The sequence below is a fragment of the Mchenga conophoros genome, linkage group LG6 (assembly GCF_057382185.1).
Source record: "Mchenga conophoros isolate Kocher_MC1m ecotype Shallow Benthic linkage group LG6, M_conophoros_male_GT1.1, whole genome shotgun sequence".
NCBI lineage: Eukaryota > Metazoa > Chordata > Actinopteri > Cichliformes > Cichlidae > Mchenga > Mchenga conophoros.
The window spans coordinates 5,454,052-5,478,541 of NC_140531.1; the positions used below are offsets into that span (position 1 = coordinate 5,454,052).

Sequence of the window (24,490 nt, forward strand, 5' to 3'; positions counted from 1 at the left end):
TACACTTGTCTTGGTCCATCTCACTGTGTTTCCAGCCGCTAAGGGCCGCCTTGTTACATGTAATTAGATTTTTTTAAAGAAAAAATGCTAAAACTAAATGCTTTTATTTCTATTTTAGTAGAAACTCTTACAATAGAAAACTTCTGTTCAGATGAGAATTGAACAAATACTCAAAACATAATTTGATCATTTCTGGAGCAGTCTTCAGGAGCTCCGCATGTCAACATGCCAATGATAAAAATGCGTCCTCCTAGATTAAAATATTTTTAATGTTAGATTTAATTTACAGTCAGCTCTTAAAAATAAGATCAGCATACCAAGGAATAAAGACGAGCAAAATATGCTGACATAATATATGTCAGCACATGTCTTACTCTCCAAGTAAGACTTTAAAATTAAATAAAACGATCCAGTAACGGATCCCAAAAAAGTTGATCCTGTTCATCTGGATGTAGCGTTTTCAGCGGGAGAAATGCTTCTCCTCGATTCAGAGATGGTCTTTCACATTTCACGTTGATGACCCCCTTGACTCCCCACTCAGTGTTCCCCCCTGTCCATTGATCGTTGATCAGTGGTTGTTGATCAATGGCCATGACAATTTGCATATTAATGATCAAGAAACTCACCTTACAGCCCAATGTTAGCCACTAGTGCTAACATTGTCACTTGGATGAGTGACGAAACGTTTCTCTCACTGAAAAACGCTACATCCAGATGAACAGAATCAACTTTGATTTGCTCAGGAAAAAAAACTGAAATAAGTCAAACATTAACATTCCTACAATGCACAGTGGTGTTTTTGTCTAGCTTGTCTATGTAGCCCATTTAATTAAAAACCTTCAGGAGTTATGGAAATGTAATTAACAAAGTCTACAGACACAATGAGCAGCAGTTAACACCTTTAAATCTTGAGCATACTTCAGGGAGAGAGACATTCAGCGGGGCGCTGACAGCAGTCTCTGTAACCAGCCCGGCCCAGCCCTGGTTTAAATACACTCAGAACAAAAGTATTCCACAGCTGTTTTTTAAACCTTTGACCCTCTTTAATCTCCTCTCACAGTGATTGCCCCTTGTCTCTTCCCCCCATCTTCAAAGATGTGGTTAATAAAAGGCTTCACCACCTGTGGAATTTCATAATCAGAATCAGCATACTAGATTAATCCCTAAGGAAATTATGTGGGTTACAGTTGCTCCAGTATAGTAACAGAAACAGAAACAGACTAGACTATTTAACAATACAATATGCTACAGATTTAAGAAATAGCTAATATATATAAATCACTCACTAATAAATATCAAGGATTGACAGAGATGATTATAAATAAATATCAAGAAAATTGACAGCAACATTACTGAGTGGAAAAGAGTGTGTACAAAAAGGTGTAACTACTGCAGAGTTTACAGTGCATTAGATGGAGGAGCTGTACAGGCAGATGGCATTACCTCAGCTCAGGCACAGATAGCAGAAGAAAAATACAAAAAATCCAACAAATACAAAATAAGTAGGATAATACTAAATGAAACATTAGTCATTAATTAACTGCTTTCTTGTAAAAAAAAAAAAAAAGGCACATGTCATGGTAGCCCTGATGCTGATGTGCTTTCCTTATCAGACAGACGATGGTCCAAATAATGTAGTTGTAGCACCTGATGACTTCCCATGAAAAAAACAAAAAGAAAACTGTGTTGATGATGATTATACCTGCATCAAATATGATGGGGGTGAAATCCAGCTGTGACTAAACATGTATTATTCAAAGATATTATTTTGTTATAATCAAATTAATTGCATTATATTAAGGGCGTAGATTTGGTTTTGGCATCGGTGGGGACGGATGATTCAACCACCGAACCCTGCCCTGTTTCTCTTTTTTTCCCCTTTTTGTCTTTGCTTCTTGATATTAAAAAAAGGAGAAATATACTTGCCTACATATGCTATTCTACATGCTTTTAAACCATTTAAAATTACAATTCATAGTTTTATATGTGAATTGTATAATGTTAAATTGCTTAAGTATTTTAGACTTTAGTTTACTTCAGCCATATTCCATATAAATCAGGTATCATACAAAAATAAAAATAGAGTCAAGACAATAAAATAGAATAGAATAGCCTTTATTGTCATTGTACAGAGTACAACGAAATTGGAGTGCCACTCCCTTGGTGCAAGTTTCAATAATAAATATAAATGTAAAATATAAAAAGTACAAAAAAACAATTGTAAGTACTCAAACAATATTATGTACAATATATACAGGATAGCAGCATTAATATGATGACAGTATGAATAGCAGCATAATATAATGACAGTGACGGTATGGAATAGGTTCAATTGTTTTTGTGCTTATTTACTACGGTGATAGCTCTGGGAAAGAAGCTATCCCTGAATCTGTTTGTCCTGGTTTTATGTGACCTGTACCGTCGGCCTGACGGTAATAGTTCAAACAGTTGGTTGCTGGGGTGAGAGTGGTCCTTGATGATATTGCCAGCTCTGCTGAGGTACCGAGAGTTTGCAGTGACCTCCAGGCTGGGCAGAGAGCAGCCAGTGATCTTCTGGGCTGTGTTGATGACCCTCTGCAGTACTTTCCTGTCCGCAGCTGAGCACCCTGCATACCATGTTGTTATGCCGTACGTTAGGATGCTCTCTATGGTGGCTCTGTAAAATGTCACCAGCAGCCTCTCCTCCAGGTTGTTCCTCCTGAGCACTCTCAGAAAGTGGAGACACTGCTGGGCCTTTTTAACCACCGCTGTAGTATTTGCAGTCCAGGAGAGGTCATCAGAGATCTGCACGCCCAGAAACCTCATGGAGTGTACCCTCTCCACACAGCTCCCGTGAATGTAAAGTGGGGCCGGGTCTGCTCTGCCCTTCCTGAAGTCCAAGATAAGTTCTTTAGTTTTCGTGGTGTTCAGTTGGAGGTTGTTAACTGAACACCACTCAGTCAGTCTGTTGACCTCATCTCTGTAGTCCGACTCATCCCCCCTTGAGATGAGTCCAACCACTGTGGTGTCATCCGCGAACTTTATGATGGTGTTTGAGAGATGGGTAGGGGAGCAGTCGGATGTGTAGAGCGTAAACAGGAGGGGACTCAAAACACATCCTTGTGGAGACCCGGTGCTGAGTGTGATGGTGCTGGACCGGTGGGGGCCGAGTCTGACAGACTGTGGTCTATTTGTCAGGAAGTCCTTGATCCAGAGGCAGATGGGGGTGGAGAGTCCCAGGTGAGACAGTTTCTGGACCAGGATCTCCGGGATGATATGATTGAATGCTGAGCTGAAGTCCAGAAAGAGCATTCTCACATAGCTTCCTCGGTGCTCCAGGTGACTCAGCGCAGTGTGGAGCGCTATGGTGATAGCGTCCTCGGTGGAACGATTTAGTAGGCAAATTGGTGGGGGTCCAGAGTGGGAGGCAGACCGGCCCTGATGTGCTGACAGACCAGTCTCTCAAAGCACTTCATCACTACAGGCGTAAGTGCAACAGGCCTGTAGTCATTTGGGCTGGCCACAGCTGTCTTCTTGGCGATGGGGATGATGGTGGAGGTTTTGATGCAGGGCGGGACGGTGTTTGATGACAAGGAAAGGTTGAAGATTTTAGTGAAGACTCCGGTCAGTTCGTCAGCACATGCTCTGAGAACCTTTCCATGTATTCCATCAGGACCTGCCGCCTTCCTGGGATTCACTGACCTTAGAACACACCTCACTTGGTGCTCCCTAAGTGTTAGTGTGCCAGTGCTGGGGGCGGGTGGAAGTGGTGTGGCAGCTGAGGGCCTGGTCGTCTCAAAGCGGGCGAAAAGAATATGACTTTAAGGAATTAACAACATTACTTCAGTTGTAGTACACCAACATCTCTTATACATTAGCACTAAGGGAACACTGAATGACCTGCTGGTTTTTGTCCATAAAGCTACTCATCTAAGATTACCACAAAGTAAAAGATCTCTCAGCAAAATTATGCAACATTTTAGGCACTGTTGCTCCGATCAAATCAGTGAGCTGGGATTTTTTATTCTAAACATGAACTACTGTTACAGAAACAGACATGGACTACTAGTGTCCCACACAACAACTCAATGTCCACTATGTGAAGGGGCCACACACATGCCTTCTCCTCTCGTTAACTGAGGTAAACTGCTGGCATATCTATATATACATCTATACTGTCCAGTCTCTCCTGGTGGACATGGCATACAGCAGCATTGTTTAATCTCATTCGAGTCATTGTTGACCTTACCCATCTTTTTAGTCTTCTGAGAGCACTGAAGCTTCTTTCAGCCTCAGTACATGCGTGTTATCCTCAGATTAAAATTATTACTATGTGCTTGATGTGCCTCAGCTTTGGCCCTGGCTCTTCCCCTCTGACTGCACTAGGACATATTGCCACCTGATAAAATAACACACTGATTCATGCCATATAAAATGTGAGACGTGTCAATTCAGATTCTTTGTCAAATAAACACTAATGAATCAATTTACATCAGCAGCTGACAATTGTCATGATAATAAATACTAGTTAATCTACAGCACCAAATCATCAGTCAGTCACCTGTGAGCTCGCCTCTTCACCTCTGTCTGAGCTACAACATGGCAGAGCTGCCTGTCACCTGATGAATAACAGTGAGACATTCCAAATACATGCAGTCACACATGTGCTTCAAATACAGTCATGAACCAACAGGTCATCCCCCAATTTCACCTGTGATCTTGTATCACCATTGCTCTCTGAGCTTTGTGTTGGTTCTTCTGTCACCTGACAAACAGGACAGACATGACAATAAGAATAAAATGTGGAGCTGCTTCAGTGTTTCTGTCAATTTGTGCAGATCTTGACTCATCAGTAATGTTTGTACGGTGAGAGCATTTTTAAAACAATTTGTGCAAACTACACTACAAGGTGGAATATTTGCAAAATCATAACTACCATGATATTTTGTCTCAAAAATTAACCCTATGAATATGTCAGTACCATTAGGATGAAATTATTGTGTCACCAACATTTTAACGTTAGATATATAATTTTAACAGCCTCTGTAAACTAATATCCTGGCTGCTTGAGGCTGCTGTTTTCTCTGACAGTTTCAATCAAAATTAGAAATGCTGCTCTGAGACTGAGAGAACTAATAGTGCTGCATGTTGTGCAGTTAGTTTCCAAAACACGTTATTCATGGTTACATACAATTTTAGACTGATGTGGGCCAAAGCCTAGCATAGCCTGTAACGTTATTATGACGGACACATTTTATGAGTGAACTTGACTTTAAGCGACTTACAGGTTTCTTTGAAAAATATTTTCTTATATCCAGGATCTTCCTTTTTGCTGCCGTCCTCCGCTCCTCCTGGCAGCGGAGGCTTACCGCTGCAAAAACGAAACGGAGCTCCCTGAAAGGCACAGCCAATCACATTGGCCATAACTCTTTCTACACCGCTGGGCGAATGAGACGTTGACAGATCGTTTTTTCTTTCTATCGGGTCTTTTTTTTTTCTTTACTCGCAGAGATCAAATTATTGGTGGGGACAATTCAATAATCGCTGGATATTGGTGGGGACACGTCCCTTCCATCCATGCCAAATCCATGCCAAATCTACGCCCTTGCATTATATACATATTTTTTTCATTCAGCGCTTTACCATCAGCTTGTTATGTAAACAGGAACATTCATCCCTCATTTGGCAGAAAAAAAATTGAACATAGCTCAGTCTCTCACCACACTCTTTATCCAGGTTACCTGCACTGATTTTTTTAAATCCAGGAGATGTCACTATTGAGCGACACACCAAAAGGGTTACAACACTTCATCTAGCCACCACTACTGTAGCGCATCAAATGTTGTACAGGCGATACATTTTTGTATATACACCGAGATAATTACGAAATGACGATGTTTTATGGATGCAGTCATATATCAAAACCTTTTCACTATTTTGTTTTTTTATACAAACCCCCTGACATTGTGTTTGCTATTTTGTATTTGTATTTTGTGCTTTGTCAATAAAGCGTATTCAAAAAAACAAACAAAAAAAACTTTTCACTAGGAATGCAAAACTCAACCAATAGCCGATGGTTACACAGTCACATGATTATTTCAGGCTTCCAATGTGTTGCCTGAGTAAAAAAAATATTTATAACATCAGCGGCACATTTAAAGGTGTTTATTTCAATTTGGATTCCATGAAAAACACAATAATTAATAACAATAAGCGTGTTAGTATTTAGCACTAAGGTTTTGAGCAATTATGCTTATAATTAACGTAAATTGCGTTCAGGCACATGTTTAGTGATCTTCAGCATAGAAAACACAGATGAATTCTGAAGGTGAGGGCTTCTCTTATGTCACCACAGGTTAGTTTGTGTTGTTCATTTTAATTTTGATTAACTTTAATTTTCTTGTGCAATTTCAATACAGATAATCGATGGGGTTGAGCTGGCTTCCTAAACTAAACTGTGAGCATGTTAAATAGATATGAAGATAATAGATATGAATCAGTTCCTTATTGCGTTGTAACATTGCTGGTGTCTCATTGAGTAAAACTTTACAATATCCTTTGCATGGGTGTACGTGTATCGTTCTAAATAAGAAATCGATTGAATGTCAGTGTTCCTATAATTCTATACATAGGCAGTAGTTTTGTTTACTTGCTTTACTTTGCTTTTTACTGGACTTGTCAGGATCTTCCAGCAAAAATAGTTAGACTCAGAGTATAGTCTTTTGATCAATTGATATTTGTTTCTTTTTTGCACACTTGACCTTTGAATGACCAGTGATGGAAAATGATTGTCACTCAACTATTACTTATAAGCGTACTTTCCCTTTAATGCTGCCTTGTACTTTAAGTCCACTTCCATTTCAGTATATATTATTTGACTAGTTACTACTTGAAGTAAGAATCATATTAACTGTCTATATGAATGTAGTGATCATCTTTTGGATTTTTTTTTTAGCATCTTAGTTATGGGTCTGCGGGATTTGTGGAGTAACTACAAAGTATTGATTGTGATGGGCACAAGTCTGGGGCTGATCCACTGGGGCTGGTACAATCTGAAGGGAAGCCCACTGCTACGCAAAGACGGAGATGAGTATATTCCTGAACCTGGCATTGTTACCTACGTTTCCCCTCCTGCATCTGCTCTTCCTTCTCCTCCTCCAGCTGTTGCTCACAAGAGCAAGTAACCCGCACTGAGGTATGAAACTGTTAAAAACACCTGAAGAAAACGTGCTAAGTTTTTCTGCCCTTGAGAGTTTGTATAACTGAGCACACAAAGGGTTTGTAAAACTCAGAGCAGTTTCATCTACCTTTAGTTGTATTTTCAGATTTTCACAAGTTGGTGCTCCAATTTAGAATAGAATAGAATAGAATAGAATTCAACTTTATTGTCATTGCACATGCACAGGTACAGGGCAACGAAATGCAGTTTGCATCCATCCAGAAGTGCTTTAGTGATATAGATATATTACAATATATATTAGCAATAATATAGATATGTGAGTATATTACAGAAATGGGTCTATTATGGTATGTTATAATGTACACGGTATGAAGTATGTTGTGAATATTCTATAACTATAAGTATGTACAGGCTGTAGTTTAATTTAAAAAACAAACGAACAACTCTACAAATTAACTCAATTCCAGTACCAAAGAAAATAACTGATATTTGATACTACAGGGAAGATTATGATCCCATCCTGCAACAACAGAAATAATGGCAAAGAAGTCATATCTTGAAAAAGTTAACTTGTTAAATTTCAGCTATTTTCCCCAATTATAAGTTACATTTTTAAGATTAAATTTGGAGGGTTTTTTATGAGTTATTTTGATTATTTCAGTATAGGTTGTGAAGGTAAGATATATTTTTGAACGAAATTATAGAAAACAATATCTGAATAATTTTAATTATTGTAGAAGAAGAGCATAATGGAAAAATAAAAAAAATTAACTTTGGATAATGTGTCGTGTTAGTAATGTGAAAATAAAGACCGGTTACGGCCTGCATTATAAAACTGATTACCCAGATGGCTACAACAAAAATAAATAGATTTCTATAAGCTATTGGAAAAGTAGAAATTTAAAGTTTATCATCTTGGCCAATCTGTCTGCAGCCTCTCTACCACCCAGTGTTCACACTGCTCTGCCTCATTCGGTAGCTCTTTGACATCCTCAGCTTGGGTGTTCAACCTGAAGTCCCTACACACAAAGTTTAATACTCTACTGCACACCTGACCTTTCATGGTGTTTTCTTGGGTGTCTGTATCCAGTAAGGGTCCCTAGGCGAGATTCCCTATGCTAACCAAGCTACCTTGGATATGAGAAAGACAGAGATAACTGAAGCCATACCAGCTCAGACAGGATGTGGACAAGGTCCACGTCAGGTGTTGGGAAACCATGACACACAGATGAGAAGTGGGTTAACGGAACCGGAAGACATAAGTGGGGAAGAAATGAAAACAAAGCACTGTTGGCATGCTACTACATAATTAACCCCAGCGGAAGGCGTTACATGAAGACGATGTGGGACCTATGGAATCTTTGATACCCAGCATTTAGAGAGACAGCAAAACATTTAGTAGCTTCTAGAGGCCAACTTTGAACCAATAGCACAAGTTACCATGAAGTGCAGGGTCTACCAAGGAGTTCCTCTTTTCCAACTGCTGTTCTGCATTGGCCTGAACCCCCTCAGTTAGGTCATTGACAAGACTGGCTATGGAGACCAATTACAGAATGGGGCAATCGTCAGCCACCTCCTCTACATGGATGACATCAAGCTGTATGCTTAAACAGACATTGATTCATTCATCCACACCACGAGGATCTACAGCAACAACATCAGAATGTCTTTCGGACTGGAGAAGTGTAGTCAGAAGGTAACAAAAGGTAAAGAGAGGCGCAATTACCAAGTACCTGCAGAGGGTCAGGCAAGTCCAGAGAAGTCAGCTGAATGGAAAGAACAAGATCCAGGTAATCAACACTGGGATTGGGTAGCCTACTGGGATAATAAGCTGGCTAAAGGAGGAGACAGACGCCACTGACATCAAGACAAGGAAGCAGCTCACCAAGGACAAAGGGTTTCACCCCAAGACTAGAACCCTGAGACTGTATGCCAAACAGTACAGAACCACTGTCCAGGATGAGACGATAAACATTCACATCAGGATCATGGCCACAACGAACAATGTGCTTAGTGAATACCTCAGACAGCAGAAACCCAAGAAAGAAAAAAAGGAGCAAGTAGAAAATCTGTCATGGAGCCAGAGGCCCCTGCGTGGTATGTATCACCGGCAGACAGGATTTCTGGATGTCAGCCACTTCCTCTGTCAGTGGCTGGACAAAGCTGGACTGAAGGACAGCACAGAGGCACTAGTCATGGCAGCACAGGACAAGCTGTATGCACAAGATTCATAGAGGCTGGGGGCTGCCACACCAGGCAAGATCCCCAGTGCAGGCTGTGTAAAGATGCCCCAGAGACAATCCAGCACATAACAGCAGGGTGCAAGATGTTAGCAGGCAGGGCATACATGAGGCGCCATAACCAAATAGCTGGCATAGTATACTTTAACTTCTGAGCCGATTATGGCCTGGAAGTCCCGAGGTCAAAATGGGACACAAGCCAAGATCCTGTGGGTCTTCCAGATACAGATAGATAAACAGGTGATTAGGGATGGGTATCATTTAGGTTTTATCCAATACCAGTGCCAAACCGGTACATTTGAAATGGTGCCGGTGCTTAAACAGTGCTCGAACCGGTGCTTAAAGAATGGAGAACACAAACTTTGTCCAAAAAGCTTTTATGTTTTTATTTTTAGCAGTCTCTTTTTTTCTGCAAAATGATAACCAAGTTAGCCTTTTCTGTTGATACAACATACCTCCTTTGGTTGGAACCGGTGCTTAAACAATGGAAAACACAAAATTTGTCCTAAAACCTCTCATGTTTAGCTGTTTTTTTTTTTGTAAAAAGATAACAGTGTTAGCCTTTTCTGCAGCTATGGGGCATATATGGTATCACTCTATCAAATAACAAGACAGCCGCATGTAACTACGACGGTGTTTGCTAGTTCACCTTACGTGCATTAATTTAATAACGTGGTTAGCCTACTCAACATAAATTACACACGAACAACATTAAGCTACTCACCCAGAGAAGAACGGCTGCTGCCGCCATCATCATCCATCATCATTTCTGCTACACTGGCAGGGCTAGGGGCCAGGTTTTTCATCAGATTTGAGGAGTTACCTCCTTTGCACAGTATCACCTTAAAGCACTTGTTGCAGGCTGCTGAGTTTGCATCTTTTGCTGTGAAGTACAGCAAGACTTTTGACCGCTTCGCCTTGGGCCTTTTTAATCTGTAACTCTGCTCTAAAAGAACGTACTTACCTGGGCCCGCCTACTATCCTTGGATAGTCTGGTTACTACCGTTTATGTCAGAATGGCACCGGATACCGGTACCCATCCCTACCGGTGATGGCTAACAGCCTAACATCGTAGTGATGGACAAGCAGAGGAAGACGGCTGTAGTGATAAAATATAGCTATACTGAATGACAACAAAGATGCTGCGCAGGACCTCTGGGGGCTTGAGAAGTGTATTTGTGTGGGTGGGTGTGTGTTGGGGGCACTGCCCTGAGTGTTCCAGTTGCAACGAGGACTACTGCTGCTTTCAATCTCCACATCTTCTTGAGCTCTCCTCTCAGCTCTTGGCACTTCTCGAGCTGCTATCATTCAGTATAGCTACATCTGTCACTACAGCTGTCTTCCTCTTGGTTTGCCATCACCAGTTTTTCTGTCTGTATCTGCAAGTCCCACAGGATCTTAACTCGGTCATTCTCAACTACCCTAAGGGGACATTTGGTTATGGTGTTCTATGTATGCCATACCTGCTAGCATCTTGCACCTTGTTGCTATGTGCTGAAATTTTCTCATTAGCATCTCTGTACAGCCTACGGGGTCTTGTTCCTATTCTGCCATATTAGTGCTGTCTCTGTGCTGTCTTTCAGTTCAGCTTTGTCCAGCCACTGACAGGATTTGTGGATGTCAGTCTCTTCTTCTGTCTGACGGTGGCACATACCGTGCAGGCTCCCATCCTTCCGTGATGGTTCCTTTTCCTGCTTCTCTTCTCTCGGGATTCTGCTGCAAGAGGTATTCACTAAACTATAGTGAATACATCTAAACTAAACTAAAACAAACTAACAAAAAACTAAATCTTTGTTGTCTCATCCTGGATAGTAGTTCTGACACTGACTAGTTCTCATCTTCCTTCCACTTTGCATACAGTCTCAGGGTGCTGGATTTGGGGCTAACCCTCCATGCACGGAAGGAGATTTCTTGTCTTGATGTTAGTGGCTTCAGTTTCCCCTTTGGCCATCTGATTATTCCAGCAGGTTATTTGATTACTGGCAAGGCAGCATCATAAGATGATGAAAGATTTACCCTCAGGCCCCCTCCTTGATTCAGAGATCGTCTTTCCCTTTTTCGTAAATGGCCTCCTTGACTCCAAACCACCGTCCAGGATGTGTATATCCTTATCAGTAAAAGAGTGGCAGCTCGCCTGTAGGTGTAAATAGACTGGAGTCAGACATAATTTTTATTGGTAGTCCTCTAATGTCCTGTTTCCTGGAAGTTTCAGTTTGCTGTGCAACTGCCGTGCTCAGTTCTGTCACAAATTTCCACAGACATCATCCCATCCCCCACTAGAACTCAGCCCAAAAAGCTGATAAGAGTCACACCCAAATGAATGAATAAATGTTTACAGGGAATAGATTTTTTGGTCTGAGTGGTCAAAGTGTAAAGTTTTATCCATCTATTTTATATTTTCAAAACTTAGAGATTTTTTTTATAATTTAACAGGTGAAGATATTCAAGAATGAAAACTATCAAGATAATGTAACATTCTATTTAATTGTATTTATATGGCACCAAATCTAACCTACAACAACTCGGCAATATCCTATAGTAATACTGATAAAGCAAATGACCTCCTTTGAGCAAGTACTTAGCCAAGCTATCTATATAAGTACCTTTGCAGATGCAGAAATTTTTCTATACCTTTCCTCAGATCTGCGCCTCGATACAATCCTGTCTCAGAGGTCTACAGACAATTCCTTGGACTTTACGGCTTGGTTTGTGCGCCAATGTGCACTGTTACATATGGGACCTTATATAGACAAGTGTGTGCCTTTCCCAGTCATGTCCAATCAACTGAATTTATCACAGGTGGACTGCAGTCAATTTTTAGAAACATCTGATATGTAATCAATTGAAATAGAATGAGTGTCAGAGTTACAGTGGCTTGCAAAAGTATTCAGCCCCCTTGAACTTTTCCACATTTTGTCACATTACAGCCACAAACATGAATCAATTTTATTGGAATTCCACGTGAAAGACCAACACAACGTGGTGTACACGTGAGAAGTGGAATGAAAATCAGACATGATTCCAAACATTTTTTACAAATAAATAACTGAAAAGTGGGGTGTGCGTAATTATTCAGCCCCCTGAGTCAATACTTTGTAGAACCACCTTTTGCTGCAATTACAGCTGCCAGTGTTTTAGGGTCTGTCTCTACCAGCTTTGCACATCTAGAGACTGAAATCTTTGCCCATTCTTCTTTGCAAAACAGCTCCAGCTCAGTCAGATTAGATGGACAGCGTTTGTGAACAGCAGATCTTGCCACAGATTCTCGATTGGATTTAGATCTGGACTTTGACTGGGCCATTCTAACACATGGGTGTGTTTTGTTTTAAACCATTGCATTGTTGCCCTGGCTTTATGTTCAGGGTCGTTGTCCTGCTGGAAGGTGAACCTCCGCCCCAGTCTCAAGTCTTTTGCCGACTCCAAGAGGTTTTCTTCCAAGGTTGCCCTGTATTTGGCTCCATCCATCTTCCCATCAACTCTGACCAGCTTCCCTGTCCCTGCTGAAGAGGAGCACCCCCAGAGCATGATGCTGCCACCACCATATTTGACAGTGGGGATGGTGTGTTCAGAGTGATGTGCAGTGTTAGTTTTCCGCCACACATAGCGTTTTGCATTTTGGCCAAAAAGTTCCATGTTGGTCTCATCTGACCAGAGCACCTTCTTCCACATGTTTGCTGTGTCCCCCACATGGCTTGTGGCAAACTGCAAACGGCACTTCTTATGGTTTTCTGTTAACAATGGCTTTCTTCTTGCCAGTCTTCCATAAAGGCCAACGTTGTGCAGTGCACGACTAATAGTTGTCCTATGGACAGATTTCCTCACCTGAGCTGTAGATCTCTGCAGCTCGTCCAGAGTCACCATGGGCCTCTTGGCTGCATTTCTGATCAGCGCTCTCCTTGTTCGGCCTGTGAGTTTAGGTGGACGGCCTTGTCTTGGTAGGTTTACAGTTGTGCCATACTCCTTCCATTTCTGAATGATCGCTTGAACAGTGCTTGGGAAATCTTTTTGTAGCCTAAGCCTCCTTTAAATTTCTGAATACCTTTATCCCTGACCTGTCTGGTGTGTTCTTTGGACTTCATGGTGTTGTTGCTCCCAATATTCTCTTAAACAACCTCTGAGGCCGTCACAGAGCAGCTGTATTTGTACACCCCACTTTGCAGTCATCACACTTGTAGTATGGCTGGACTGTCGTTAAAACATGTGATATCATCGAAACAGTGAGAACAAAGTGGCTGTTTGGAGGGAAAGTGCAGGGCTTTTTTCTCATCGTGGCTTTAAATGCATTTATCATGTCAGCAGCAGTCTTACCTTTTCCTTGCAGCTCACAGTTCAGATGGTTCAGTTTCCCAGTGCCGCAGCAAGTGAGACATACACCCTTTGTTTACCTGTGATTAAAAACAAACTCTTCCTCCCAATAACTGTGAAAATGGTCAATTTTATTTGGCTTCCCTGCCATGTTTTTCTGTATACCAAGTGTTTGTGAGTAAATACTGTTTTTCTTCTTCCCCTGCAGTGGTGTCACCATGAAACCTCAGAGCTGGCTCAGAAGGAACTGGCTGTGGGCCGTCTCTGGTGCCTTTGTGACTATCCACCTGGCTACATGGATAATGCAGAGAACTATGAAGAGCGTGGTGCGCTCTGAGGTTGCAGTCAAAAAGAAAACTGTTGAAGGGAGACCAGACTGATTTTTATTTAAGTCCCTGGAATGATGGAAGGATAGAAATCAGCCTCCAGACGACTGTGCCCCACATTAACTGATAAAGACTGTACTCTATCCACATCCATCCAAATCCACTTGAGAATGTCAAGTTTGAAACGATTGCTGTAAAAAATCAGTTTTGTTGGACAGTTTGACACTTTTCTTGAGTTAGTTAAAAATAAATTGATGTTTCAAGTTGTGATTTAAAGTAAATAAAAACATGGAAATGTATATTTCAATAAAATAAATGTCGTGATTAAGACTTTTTTTATGTTGATTTAAAGGGTGGACTTACTCAGCTTCACAGTGTATTGTTGGGAGATTGTATTTATTTCTTCATGTTAACCAATTCAGTTTAAACACCTAAAATTATAGATGTCAGTGCTGCTAACAAGAATTATCTTAACCTAAAGCACAAATAGTCAAATTTTATTTCAACTGGGGCAGACACTTAAAACCACAGTATTAATACTGTGTTAAAAATGTATCCAAAATGATTTGTTTCTTGTCATTAAGAAAAAAACATTGTTTCATTAAATGTGATTGTTTTCATATCCATATCAAATAAATCTGTTGGAATCTCTCCTTACCTTAAGTTTCTTGCTTACTGAGTATGTCAAGCCGGTGGTCCAGTCAGGGGAATAATTATTTGATCCCCTGAAGAAATTTAAAATTTGCTCACAAAAAATGAACAGCAATAAATTTTATGGTAGCTTCATTTTAATTGAGAGAGACATATCAACAAAAACAATCTTAAAAAATACATTAAAAGGTTGTTTTGTATATCATTGAGTGAAATAGGAATCTGTTCCCCTACAACCCAGCCAGAATTCGTACAGGTTGACTACAATCAGTCAATTACAGATACTTTTGATTTCAGCGTATGTGTATAATGCACACATGTCCACTGAATTGATATCTGCTGCTCCAACCACCTCACCACCATGGGCAGGACCAAAGAGCTGTTGATTGAAGGGACATAATTGAAGACTTGCTCCATGCTGGAATGGGCTCCAAGATCATCAGCAAGAACCTAGGTGATAACTGTTAGTGCAGTTATTTGGAAAAAATAAATGTATAAAATAACCATCTCTCGTCTTTGGTCAGTTGCAGCCAAGTGGTGAAGAGTGTCTGGTTTGGTGGTTGCAGGATCTCATCTCAGCTTTTTATGGATGATGTATCTTTTTTTTTTAGCTTCATCAACAACATCCAGCTCACACTGGGGCAGTTTGCAACACGTGTGAAGTGACTGGGATGAAAATTAACAACTCAAAATCTGAGGCCATGCTCTTCAGTTGGGAAAAGATGGAGTACCCACTTAGGGGTGTTAAATACCCCAACTCTTTGATCTTTGGGCTGAAGGAGGAACAACAGGAGCAAGTTACTGTCTCAGGAGGAAGAGCTAAAGATTGAGAGACAACTAGTATTTCACCATACTAGTTGTGATGTGGATTCTGTACACATCTGCTATGATGAAGGGAGAGCTCAGCGTGGAAGCTGACGATTTACAGATCGATCTACCATCACCTGTGGTCACAAGCTCTGAAAAATGAACTGAAAGAATGACATCTCAACTACAAATGGCAGAAATGAGCTAACAGGCTTAAGGATCATCCACAAAGCTTCACTCCTAAAAACATAAAAAAGGTCAGTGCTCTTTAATTAATTAATCATTAATTTATTGAATTGAATTCAATTTTATTTGGATAAAACAAAATCACTAAAACAGTTGCTGCCAAGTGGAGCAGTTTAAATATCTTGGGGTCTTTTTCAGGGGTGAGGAGAGAAGGATGCAAGATAGTGCACCAATCAGTCTGTCAATATCTGCAGGGATGTGGATGCTGAATCATTCTGTCGTAGTGAAGAGAGAGCTGAGCATAAAGGGGAAGCTCTTAATTTACTGGTCGATCAATGTCATTTCCCTCATCTGAGGTTATGACCTATAATAGTGGCTGAAAGAATGAGATAGTGGACACAAGTGGCAAAAATAAGCTTTCTGGCCTCTCCCTTAGAAACAGGGTGAGGAGTTCAGTCATTTGAGAGGGGCTCAGAGTACATCGGGCAGATTAGGGTCCCACTTGCATGAGCTGTTCCCACTATTTACACTATGTGTCTACACAATATTTGTGGTTGAAAAACAGTAGGATGAAGTTTACACTTTTTCTTTTCCTACCCACTTTTTTCAAATCCCATTGTTTATAAATCAATATTCAGAATTTGACATTATATTATCCATGCATGTTTAACTATATACAAGTCTACACTCATATACAATACACACATAAAACGAATTAAGCATATAAACTAAAACAACAACAAACTACAACACCCAGAATCAGAATCAGAAACGTTATTGTCATTGTCACGAGAACAACGAAATTAAGAATGATTAACCCTATGATTAACATTCCAATAAATCTCTTATCTTTTTGAAAATTGTCTCTCTCTCCAATTTTATCCTCCGGCTCAGTGCTGGTGAAATTATTTTGGGTCTTCCACTTGACTTTTTTGTTCCATAACCCTCAGGATCATTTAAGAAATTCCAAATGACTGTCTTACTGTATCCCACCTCAGCAGCGACGCTGCAAGAGACCGTGCTTATGCAGTTCAACAACCCAACCACGTTCAAAAAGGGAACTTTTTTTTTTGCCTTTGCCATCAGAAAGTTATGACAGTGAGACTACCTGACAGAAAATGACAACGAAACCACATTTTTGCACAGAATTGGCATTTTAAAGGCATGTGGTTCTAAGATTTTGATCATCTGTAAAACAGCCTGTTTCAGTTTAAGCATTGTTTTCAATAAATTGCATGTTCAAAAAAACGTTTTCTTACGTTATATTGTAGGATGAAGACCCTACAATAACGCAAAAACTTGTATTTCTGTATATTCTCCTAATTTTCCCACTATTTGAAATGCCTCTGACTCTTTCTCCCAGTTTCCGTTATCGTGCTGAGTCACATGATACCACATGGTGCTTTTACTGTCTCCGAGTAATGTCTGAAAAATACAACAGCATAGTAATACGAGTTCAACAGTGAAAACGGTGGGCATAAAAGAAAAAAGCACCAAAAATAATTCTTTTATAGAAACCACTACAAAGGAATAAGTATAGAACAAATTAAATTGTAGAGGTTAATTGGACAAGAATAAAAAGGGACATGTAACAATGACATGTAGCAACAATGCTACGAAAATAGGATTTTTCCTTTTACTTATTTATTCAAAGTTTAAAAAAAATCTTCAACCTTTTATGCATTTATTGTTGATTTTCATTGAGACATTTGGTCAACTACTCTAAATCTGGTTAAAACGTAACATTTTGCGTTTTGTAAGTCTATTACTTACTCGCTATCTGCAACTTCGTTATTAGGGAATATGAGATAGTTTGTTGTTGCTTTGTTTAATGGTAATCAGCCTGTTTTACACATCACTGTATTTTTTCCTCCTTATTCATTCCGCTGGTCCGTGAAGTCAGCAAGAGTCGTGGTTTATTGGAGCAAGACTTGAAGCGGCTCTGACCAGATATCAGTAGGCTGAGATAGATGGCAAGCGGTTGTCATTTTTATGCCACTGGAAAGAAATCCTCTGATGCGAATCTCGTGGATGACGCTTGATGTGACGTTTACGTCAAAAAGTGCGACTTAAACTAAGTTTGGATATATGTTTTTCTTTTTTTCACCACTTAGAAACGCCGAGGAGCTGGTAGTGAAAGTTTGGAGACATTTCGAGAGTCATTAAAAAGTTAGAAGAAACATTTTGGGACGTTTTGTGTCGGTCGTGTTGAGAGATGTCTGAATCAGAGAAGAATGAAAACATTCCCGAAGCGTCTGCAAGAAAAGGAAATTCAAACACAGGGAATACAGCAAAAAGCGAAGAGGTATGACACAGCTGGACGCTCCTGCACAACTACAAGTGATTATAATGTGATTGTGCAGGTTTTCTGTCAGCGGATGGCCTGGAGAACGTGCAAATGATTCCACGACTGCAGTAAACTGTTGGACTCTTGTCCTTTAAGCCCCATAAAGCACCCATCACTAGTATACAGCTTCCAACTTCCCTAGTTAGTTCTCTGTTAAAGATGAATTTATTGTGCATTAAGTGAATCATTGACAAATAAAATAGATTTTATTCGATAGCTTTGGACGACTGTTTAAAAAACAAAAAAAAAGGGGACCCTTTTTTTTTCACGGACCATTTTTGACAGATGGTTCAATGCTTGAAACAAACAATCTATATGTTCCTTCCACTATTTGAGTGAACTGCCTTCTATATTAAATCACTGTAAATCACCTTAAAACTCTCTCGTCACAGCTCAGGACCTGCTTGCCAGTGATTCTTACCAGTTGCACTATTCTTTGCTAGCCTTCAGGCTCATGCACTGTGGTCACCAATTAATCAGACAGCATAGACTTGACCTCAAACACAGTTTTGTGTTTAAGTGCACTAGTCTTTTGGTGCTTGGGATGTATATTGGCCCTGAACCAAGGATCCATCACTGAGGTTCTGTCTAGCAGGTCACTGCTGACCCTGAGTCTGTGCTTCTGCAAGTTGTTTTCATCTCCTCAACCTTTCGGTGAAGCTGCTGATAATTACAGTGGGTAAAATAAGTATTGAACGTGCCACCAATTTTCTAAGTAAATATATTTCTAAAGGTGCTTTTGATGTAAAATTCTCACCAGATGCCAATAACAACCAGTTCGGTCTACACATGTAAAGAAATCTAACCACAGATTACCATAAATTATGTGTAATAATGAGAAATGACAGAGTGGAAAATGTATTGAACATGCATACTATCATTTGCCTTTGTTTCTCTGTCTGAAATCTTGCAGTGAGCACCTGGTCGTGGCCGGTTTATGGTGAAATAATGTTCTTTCAACTTCCGGATATTGGCTTCAAAAGTGCTCACTGGAACCTTCAGTAGTTTCTTCTGTAAATTCTTCTGTAACCAATGCTTTCAGTATGTTTTGCAACAATAAGGCTTCAAAGGTCTTGAGAGTCCTCATTGGTTTTACCCATGTTTCTTATGAGACATGTTTTTATAGGCCATCAGTTTGAATGAACCAACATCAATTTGAACCAAGTGGCAGGACTGCTTACTGATATTATTCAGCTGGTGTCATGACTTTCCATGCCTTTTTGTACACCCCTTTCTTAGTGTGTTCAGTATGTTTTCTGTATCATTTCTTATATTACACATAATTTATCGGGATCTGTGCTTTGATTTCTTTGCATGTGTGGATTGGATGGTTTCTCTGGTGAGAATTTCTTATCAATAGCAACAGTTTGTCACATGGTCAAAACTGATTTTGCCTGCTGTATCTCACACAGAGAAATGGCTTAGGTAAGGCTGTTGTAATTCATGCTGTACCTTAGCCAGTGTGCCTATGGATAATACCATAATGATGGTTTACACTTGATCTCATACCATTCATATATGTATTGCACAAGCCGGCCGAAAAAACAAAAAACAATCCACTAACAGACAAAGGAAATGTGAGAATTAAGGAAACAAACAACTATATGTAACTAAAAAAGACAATCAGATAGTAGATTTGTTTTAATTTTTGTTAATTTTTCAGCGTTAAATACCTTTTATTTTGCAGATCTTCTTATATTGAGAGTAATATTTAAATGCTTTAAATGCCCTTCTGTGTGTTTCAGGATTTTAACTTGGCTGCCATCTATGTGTCAGATGCCCAGTACAACAGAAATGTCTACTTTGACACATCACCTCAGGCTGTCAGGTGCGGCTTTCACATCCATCCATCCATATTAAATATGTGGAAATTCTATAATTATTTTGTTTGTCTCTGCTGTATTTCTGTTGTGCTGATTTCTGTACACACGTATATTTAATCTGTTCAGCCTGGAAGATGTTTCACTCCTCTCCGTCTCCTCTTAATTTTTGACCAGCAGTTTGAACATGTCAGACTAGAACAGTTTCTTTTAGCTCTGTTTACGATGACTTTCTTTGCCTGTGCTGACTGGTTGGTATTTTTTTTATTCTGTATATTTACTGTAAGGTGTCATAACTTTATATTTCACTTTTAATAAATACATATTAGTCTTTATAACAGCTTTAAATCAACATTGTTGAATGGATAATTTTTCATGTAGAATATATTGTCCCAGCAAATGCAACATTTTCTCCTGTTTATTAGTCAATCTGCTATGGCAAACTATGAGGGATGTGAAATGACTTCCCCCTAATGTGAAATGCATTTGGATGTGAGGACTTTAAGTTATAGCATGCAGTTTGGATTGAATAATGAGTGTGAGTTGCTCTAATATCCAACTTTGTGTGTGGATTTTCAGACTGTATATGCTCTATAATCATTGGGCCCTAAAGGTACTCCTCTACTTCTTCATGCTGGTCAATCTGTCTCTTGCCATCTTCGAGGATCCAGCTGTATACCCTCTGCCTATATGGGTAAGACTGCAACTGCCACACAGAGACACTGTCCTGTTTTTATAGTTTCTCTTTTTAATGTGCAGGCTAAGGGTGCTGAGAGGAATAAAAGGTTTGTCAGCAGCGCCAAATGTCCAAACAATCGTAAGTGCTTTTTGAAAAATTCAGAGATGCAGACAGTATTGGAACTGATATATCTGAAATATCTGAGCCTCTGTCATGCTGATTGAAGCAGAGTCTATGAAAAAACACTATAAGAGTTATTCTGATATAAACTAAGTACTAACTAAGTGATGTTCTGAGGGCTCTTGTAAATCTAAGTTTCATTTTGGTTTAAAGGCTGACTAGTAATTAAACTTATACAGATGTTAAATTTAGCAAGTATGTAGCAAAATTAATGAATGCAAAAAAGTGAAATATAGCAGTTTAAATAAACAACTAACATACTTTCTTACTAGTTTGTTTGTTTTTGTTGTTGTTGTTTGTTAGTTTTTTCAAGGCACTTTTTATTGTAAGGTAGACCCTACAATAATACATACAGAGAAAAACCCAACAATCATATGACCCCCTATGAGCAAACACTTTGGTAACAGTGGGAAGGAAAAACTCCCTTTTAACAGGAAGAAACCTCCAGCAGAACCAGGCTCAGGGAGGGGCGGGGCCATCTGCTGCGACCGGTTGGGGTGAGAGAAGGAAGACAGGATGAAGACATGCTGTGGAAGAGAGACAGAGGTTAATAACGAGTATGATTCAATGCAGAGAGGTCTGTTAACACATAGTGAGTGAGAAAGGTGACTGAAGAAGAAATATTAAATGCAATAGAAGCCAATAGAGGGGAAATCTGCTCTCTCTTTCTAGTCCCTGTCAGGACTCTTGCTGCAGCATTTTGGATTAGCTGAAGGCTTTTCCGGGAGTAAGACATTCCTGCAGTTTAACTAATTGGTGTGTGAGATCTGGTATCATGGATGGATAAAGCTGTGTGTTATCTGCAAAGCATTAAAATGTGTGAAGTCTATTAGTTAGATATGATACAAAACAATGCAGAGCAGTACCTGTAATACCTACAGCGTGCTCTAATCGCTCTAATAGGATATTATGGTCGACAGTATCGAACGCTGCACTGAGGTCTAGCAGGACAAGCACAGAGATGAGTCCACTGTCAGAGGCCATAAGAAGATCATTTGTAACCTTCACTAAAGCTGTTTCTGTGCTGTGATGAGCTCTGAAACCTGACTGAAACTCTTCAAATAAGCCATTCCTCTGCAGATGATCTGTTAGCTGTTTGACAACTACTCTTTCAAGGATGTTTGATATGAAAGGAAGGTTGAGATTGGCCTATAATTAGCTAAAACGGCTGGGTCTAGAGATGGCTTTTTGAGTAACGGTTTATCTACTGCCACCTTTTTTGGCTTCACTCCTTGACAATGCGAATTAGCAATAATTCCTCTTCCATTTTTATATAAATAGACTTCTCCCAGAGCTTGACAGACTTCAACTCCAACATTTTGGACTGCACCTGGCAATTGTATTTCTTGGTCTGCTCCCCAGTCTTGGTGAGCCTTACTGCTGCTGGTTCTGGCTAGAGTGAACGGCGAGCTCACAACAGGTGTCTAAAGCACAACAAGAGTTACAGTCAAGTACAGTCAATACGCTTGGATGGATGAGGTCTATTATGGAGACACTATCATATGTCTGATCTTTGATAATGATTGAGACGCAGCAGCTCAAGATGTTTAGTTCTAGTATAATGTTCTAATCACTTAAAATAAGCTGCTTTTCTATCAGCAGTAATTTGTTACCAACTACACACCGCTATAGTTTTTATGAAACTGGGAGATAGTGGTATTAGGGTATATATTATATTTTGATGTAGCTACAGTCTTTCTATGTCTTTCTATATCAGTCTCATGGCGACTGAGCCTTCTCTGTGGCAGATCCCGCATTAGATCTGCACAAACACGTGATCAGTTTAAATCGTTACCGAAGACACATTTTTATCGTCTGGCTTTTAACAAACTTTGACCTAAACATTTTGGTTGTAACAGCCTTAGTTGTTGTTTTAGTTGTTTTTATTGATTTACTTTATTTATTTTTTCCATATTTTACTGCATCATTGTTTTACATCTTATTTGTTTCAGTGGCATTTTACATGGTTATGCACTTTGTGCAGTATGGACGGTTTGGAAATGTGCTATATAAATGAACTTGACCTTGAACTTGACCCTTGACCTATATGTAAAATGTGCAATCATTGAAATTCCAAATTGGAGTTCAGTAATAGCTGGTAATGTAAAAGTAATTAATAACACCATTAACTTTGACTGACTCTAATGTAATCTTCTGTGGCTTGTATGAATAGAAATACTAATTACTGTCTACACCTCAGCATTTTATTATAAAAAGACTGAATAGATTTTCAGGCCATTCAACATTTTACCAGTCCTGAAGAATAGAATACAATAGAATAAAATTCAACTTTATTGTCATTGCACATGTCACAAGTACATGGCAACGAAATGCAGTTTGCATCCATCCAGAAAGTGCTTTAGTAATAATATATAATACAGAATTTGGATCTATTATAGTATGTTACATGTACAAGGTATGAAGGAATGTTATGAATATACTATAAGTATGCGCAGGCTATGAACAGGTTATGCATATGTTTAAAAATATGAAAACTATACAGGTTGTAGATATACAATTGCAAGTATTAATAAACAGTTGGAAAACTATAATTATTGTATTGTACAGTATGATGGTCTATACAGCAATTACAGTAGTGCAGCTGAGATCAGTGAAATAGACTAGCTACTGTGAAGTCCAAGAAGGTAAATTATTATCAGAAGTATGGTCATGTGTTGTGTTATGTTGTTTTTCAGGCCACCATGCTGGTGGAGATACTCTGTCTGCTCATCTTCACCATTCGAGTCATTCACTATGCCAAGGTGATTCTCCGTGACAAGTTCTGGAAAGATCCCAAAAATATCTGCATCATTGTCATCCTCACGGTAGGAGTGCCAATCTGCATTATTATTGTGGGAGGGGTTTATACACATTATTAGTATATATGTATTTTTAATTGGAAGATTTTGGAAGAAGGCTCCTCTAACTCAGACAGAACCAGAACAAGTCATTGTAAAGATGTTTTTGACTAAGTACTTAGGAAGAGGTTATACATTCCTGTCAGTTGGTGAGTGTGCAGTGTGCACCCAGAGGACTTCCTGGTTTAGGGTCTGAAAGCTGAAACTGTTAACGTGTGCTGAGCTGCAGAGACAGGATGTGCTGAGAAGGCTTTCCTCTTGTTGTGAAACAACCTTTAGCCTTAGATGTTGCTTTCTCAGCACTACCAAAGTAGTAAAGCTTCCTTGTGACTCAGTGATTCTGAGGCTCTCAGTCACAAATTTTCTTGCACAACTTTTTATTTTCTGGAATATTTGGAATAAGTTGTTATTTTGTTTGTATTATATATGAAATCATTTTCATTTCAAAGAAGACTGTCCTTCTACTACTGCTCAAATAATTTCATTTTAGAATAATCCTGTTTATTCTTATCTAGCTAGTTTGGTCATGGAAACACTTTAAGTATTGACATATGCATCTTGAACTGCATCTGACTCTTTGAAATGCAAATAGATAGTAAATACTAGCATTGAAGCTGGTATTCTTTCAATGTGTGTGAATGTTAGAAGCACTTGCATAGAAAAAAGTGCTTGTGCGACTGGGTGAACGAGGCAAGTTGTATAAAGCGCTTTGATTGCTCAGAGTAGAAAAGCACTATATAAGAACCAGTCTGTTTACCATTTACCATTAAATGACTTTGTTCTTTTGTGCATTGACTAGCTCACTTTGGTTGATATGATCATTTATGGAGCATTGAAAGCTGCAAATTATTATGGTGTTCGCTGGTCCAGAGTCCTGCGGCCGCTTCTACTGGTCAACGTCACAGAGGGACGGCAGGTAATGGCTGAATGTT

General features: G+C 39.5%; 3 protein-coding genes across 4 annotated transcripts in view; all 3 read left to right on the forward strand.

The window, feature by feature from the left end:
* Positions 1–6,287: 6,287 nt before the first annotated feature.
* On the forward strand, positions 6,288–7,163 carry LOC146571945 (uncharacterized). 2 transcript variants are annotated; one of them, XM_085275954.1, is made up of 2 exons: positions 6,288–6,334; positions 6,935–7,163. In XM_085275954.1, exon 2 carries the CDS (start codon positions 6,945–6,947, stop codon positions 7,161–7,163), a length of 219 nt encoding a protein of 72 aa, XP_085132080.1. In that variant the 5' UTR covers positions 6,288–6,334; positions 6,935–6,944. The 2 variants fall into 2 exon arrangements, with proteins under 2 accessions (XP_085132080.1, XP_085132081.1); XM_085275955.1 differs by lacking the exon at positions 6,288–6,334 and adding an exon at positions 6,350–6,436.
* Positions 7,164–13,922: 6,759 nt separating this feature from the next.
* Positions 13,923–14,687, forward strand: LOC146571946 (uncharacterized). The gene has a single exon (XM_085275957.1). It carries the CDS (start codon positions 13,923–13,925, stop codon positions 14,082–14,084), a length of 162 nt encoding a protein of 53 aa, XP_085132083.1. The 3' UTR covers positions 14,085–14,687.
* Positions 14,688–17,602: 2,915 nt separating this feature from the next.
* The window catches only part of tpcn3 (two pore segment channel 3), a 31,562-nt gene continuing 24,674 nt past the window's right edge, over positions 17,603–24,490 (forward strand). Inside the window, exons 1-5 of the mRNA XM_085275958.1 lie at positions 17,603–17,979; positions 19,767–19,849; positions 20,421–20,535; positions 23,397–23,525; positions 24,358–24,474. Of these exons, the coding sequence (XP_085132084.1) occupies positions 17,890–17,979; positions 19,767–19,849; positions 20,421–20,535; positions 23,397–23,525; positions 24,358–24,474 (534 nt within the window). The 5' untranslated portion in view covers positions 17,603–17,889. The remainder of the gene's footprint in view (positions 17,980–19,766; positions 19,850–20,420; positions 20,536–23,396; positions 23,526–24,357; positions 24,475–24,490) is intronic.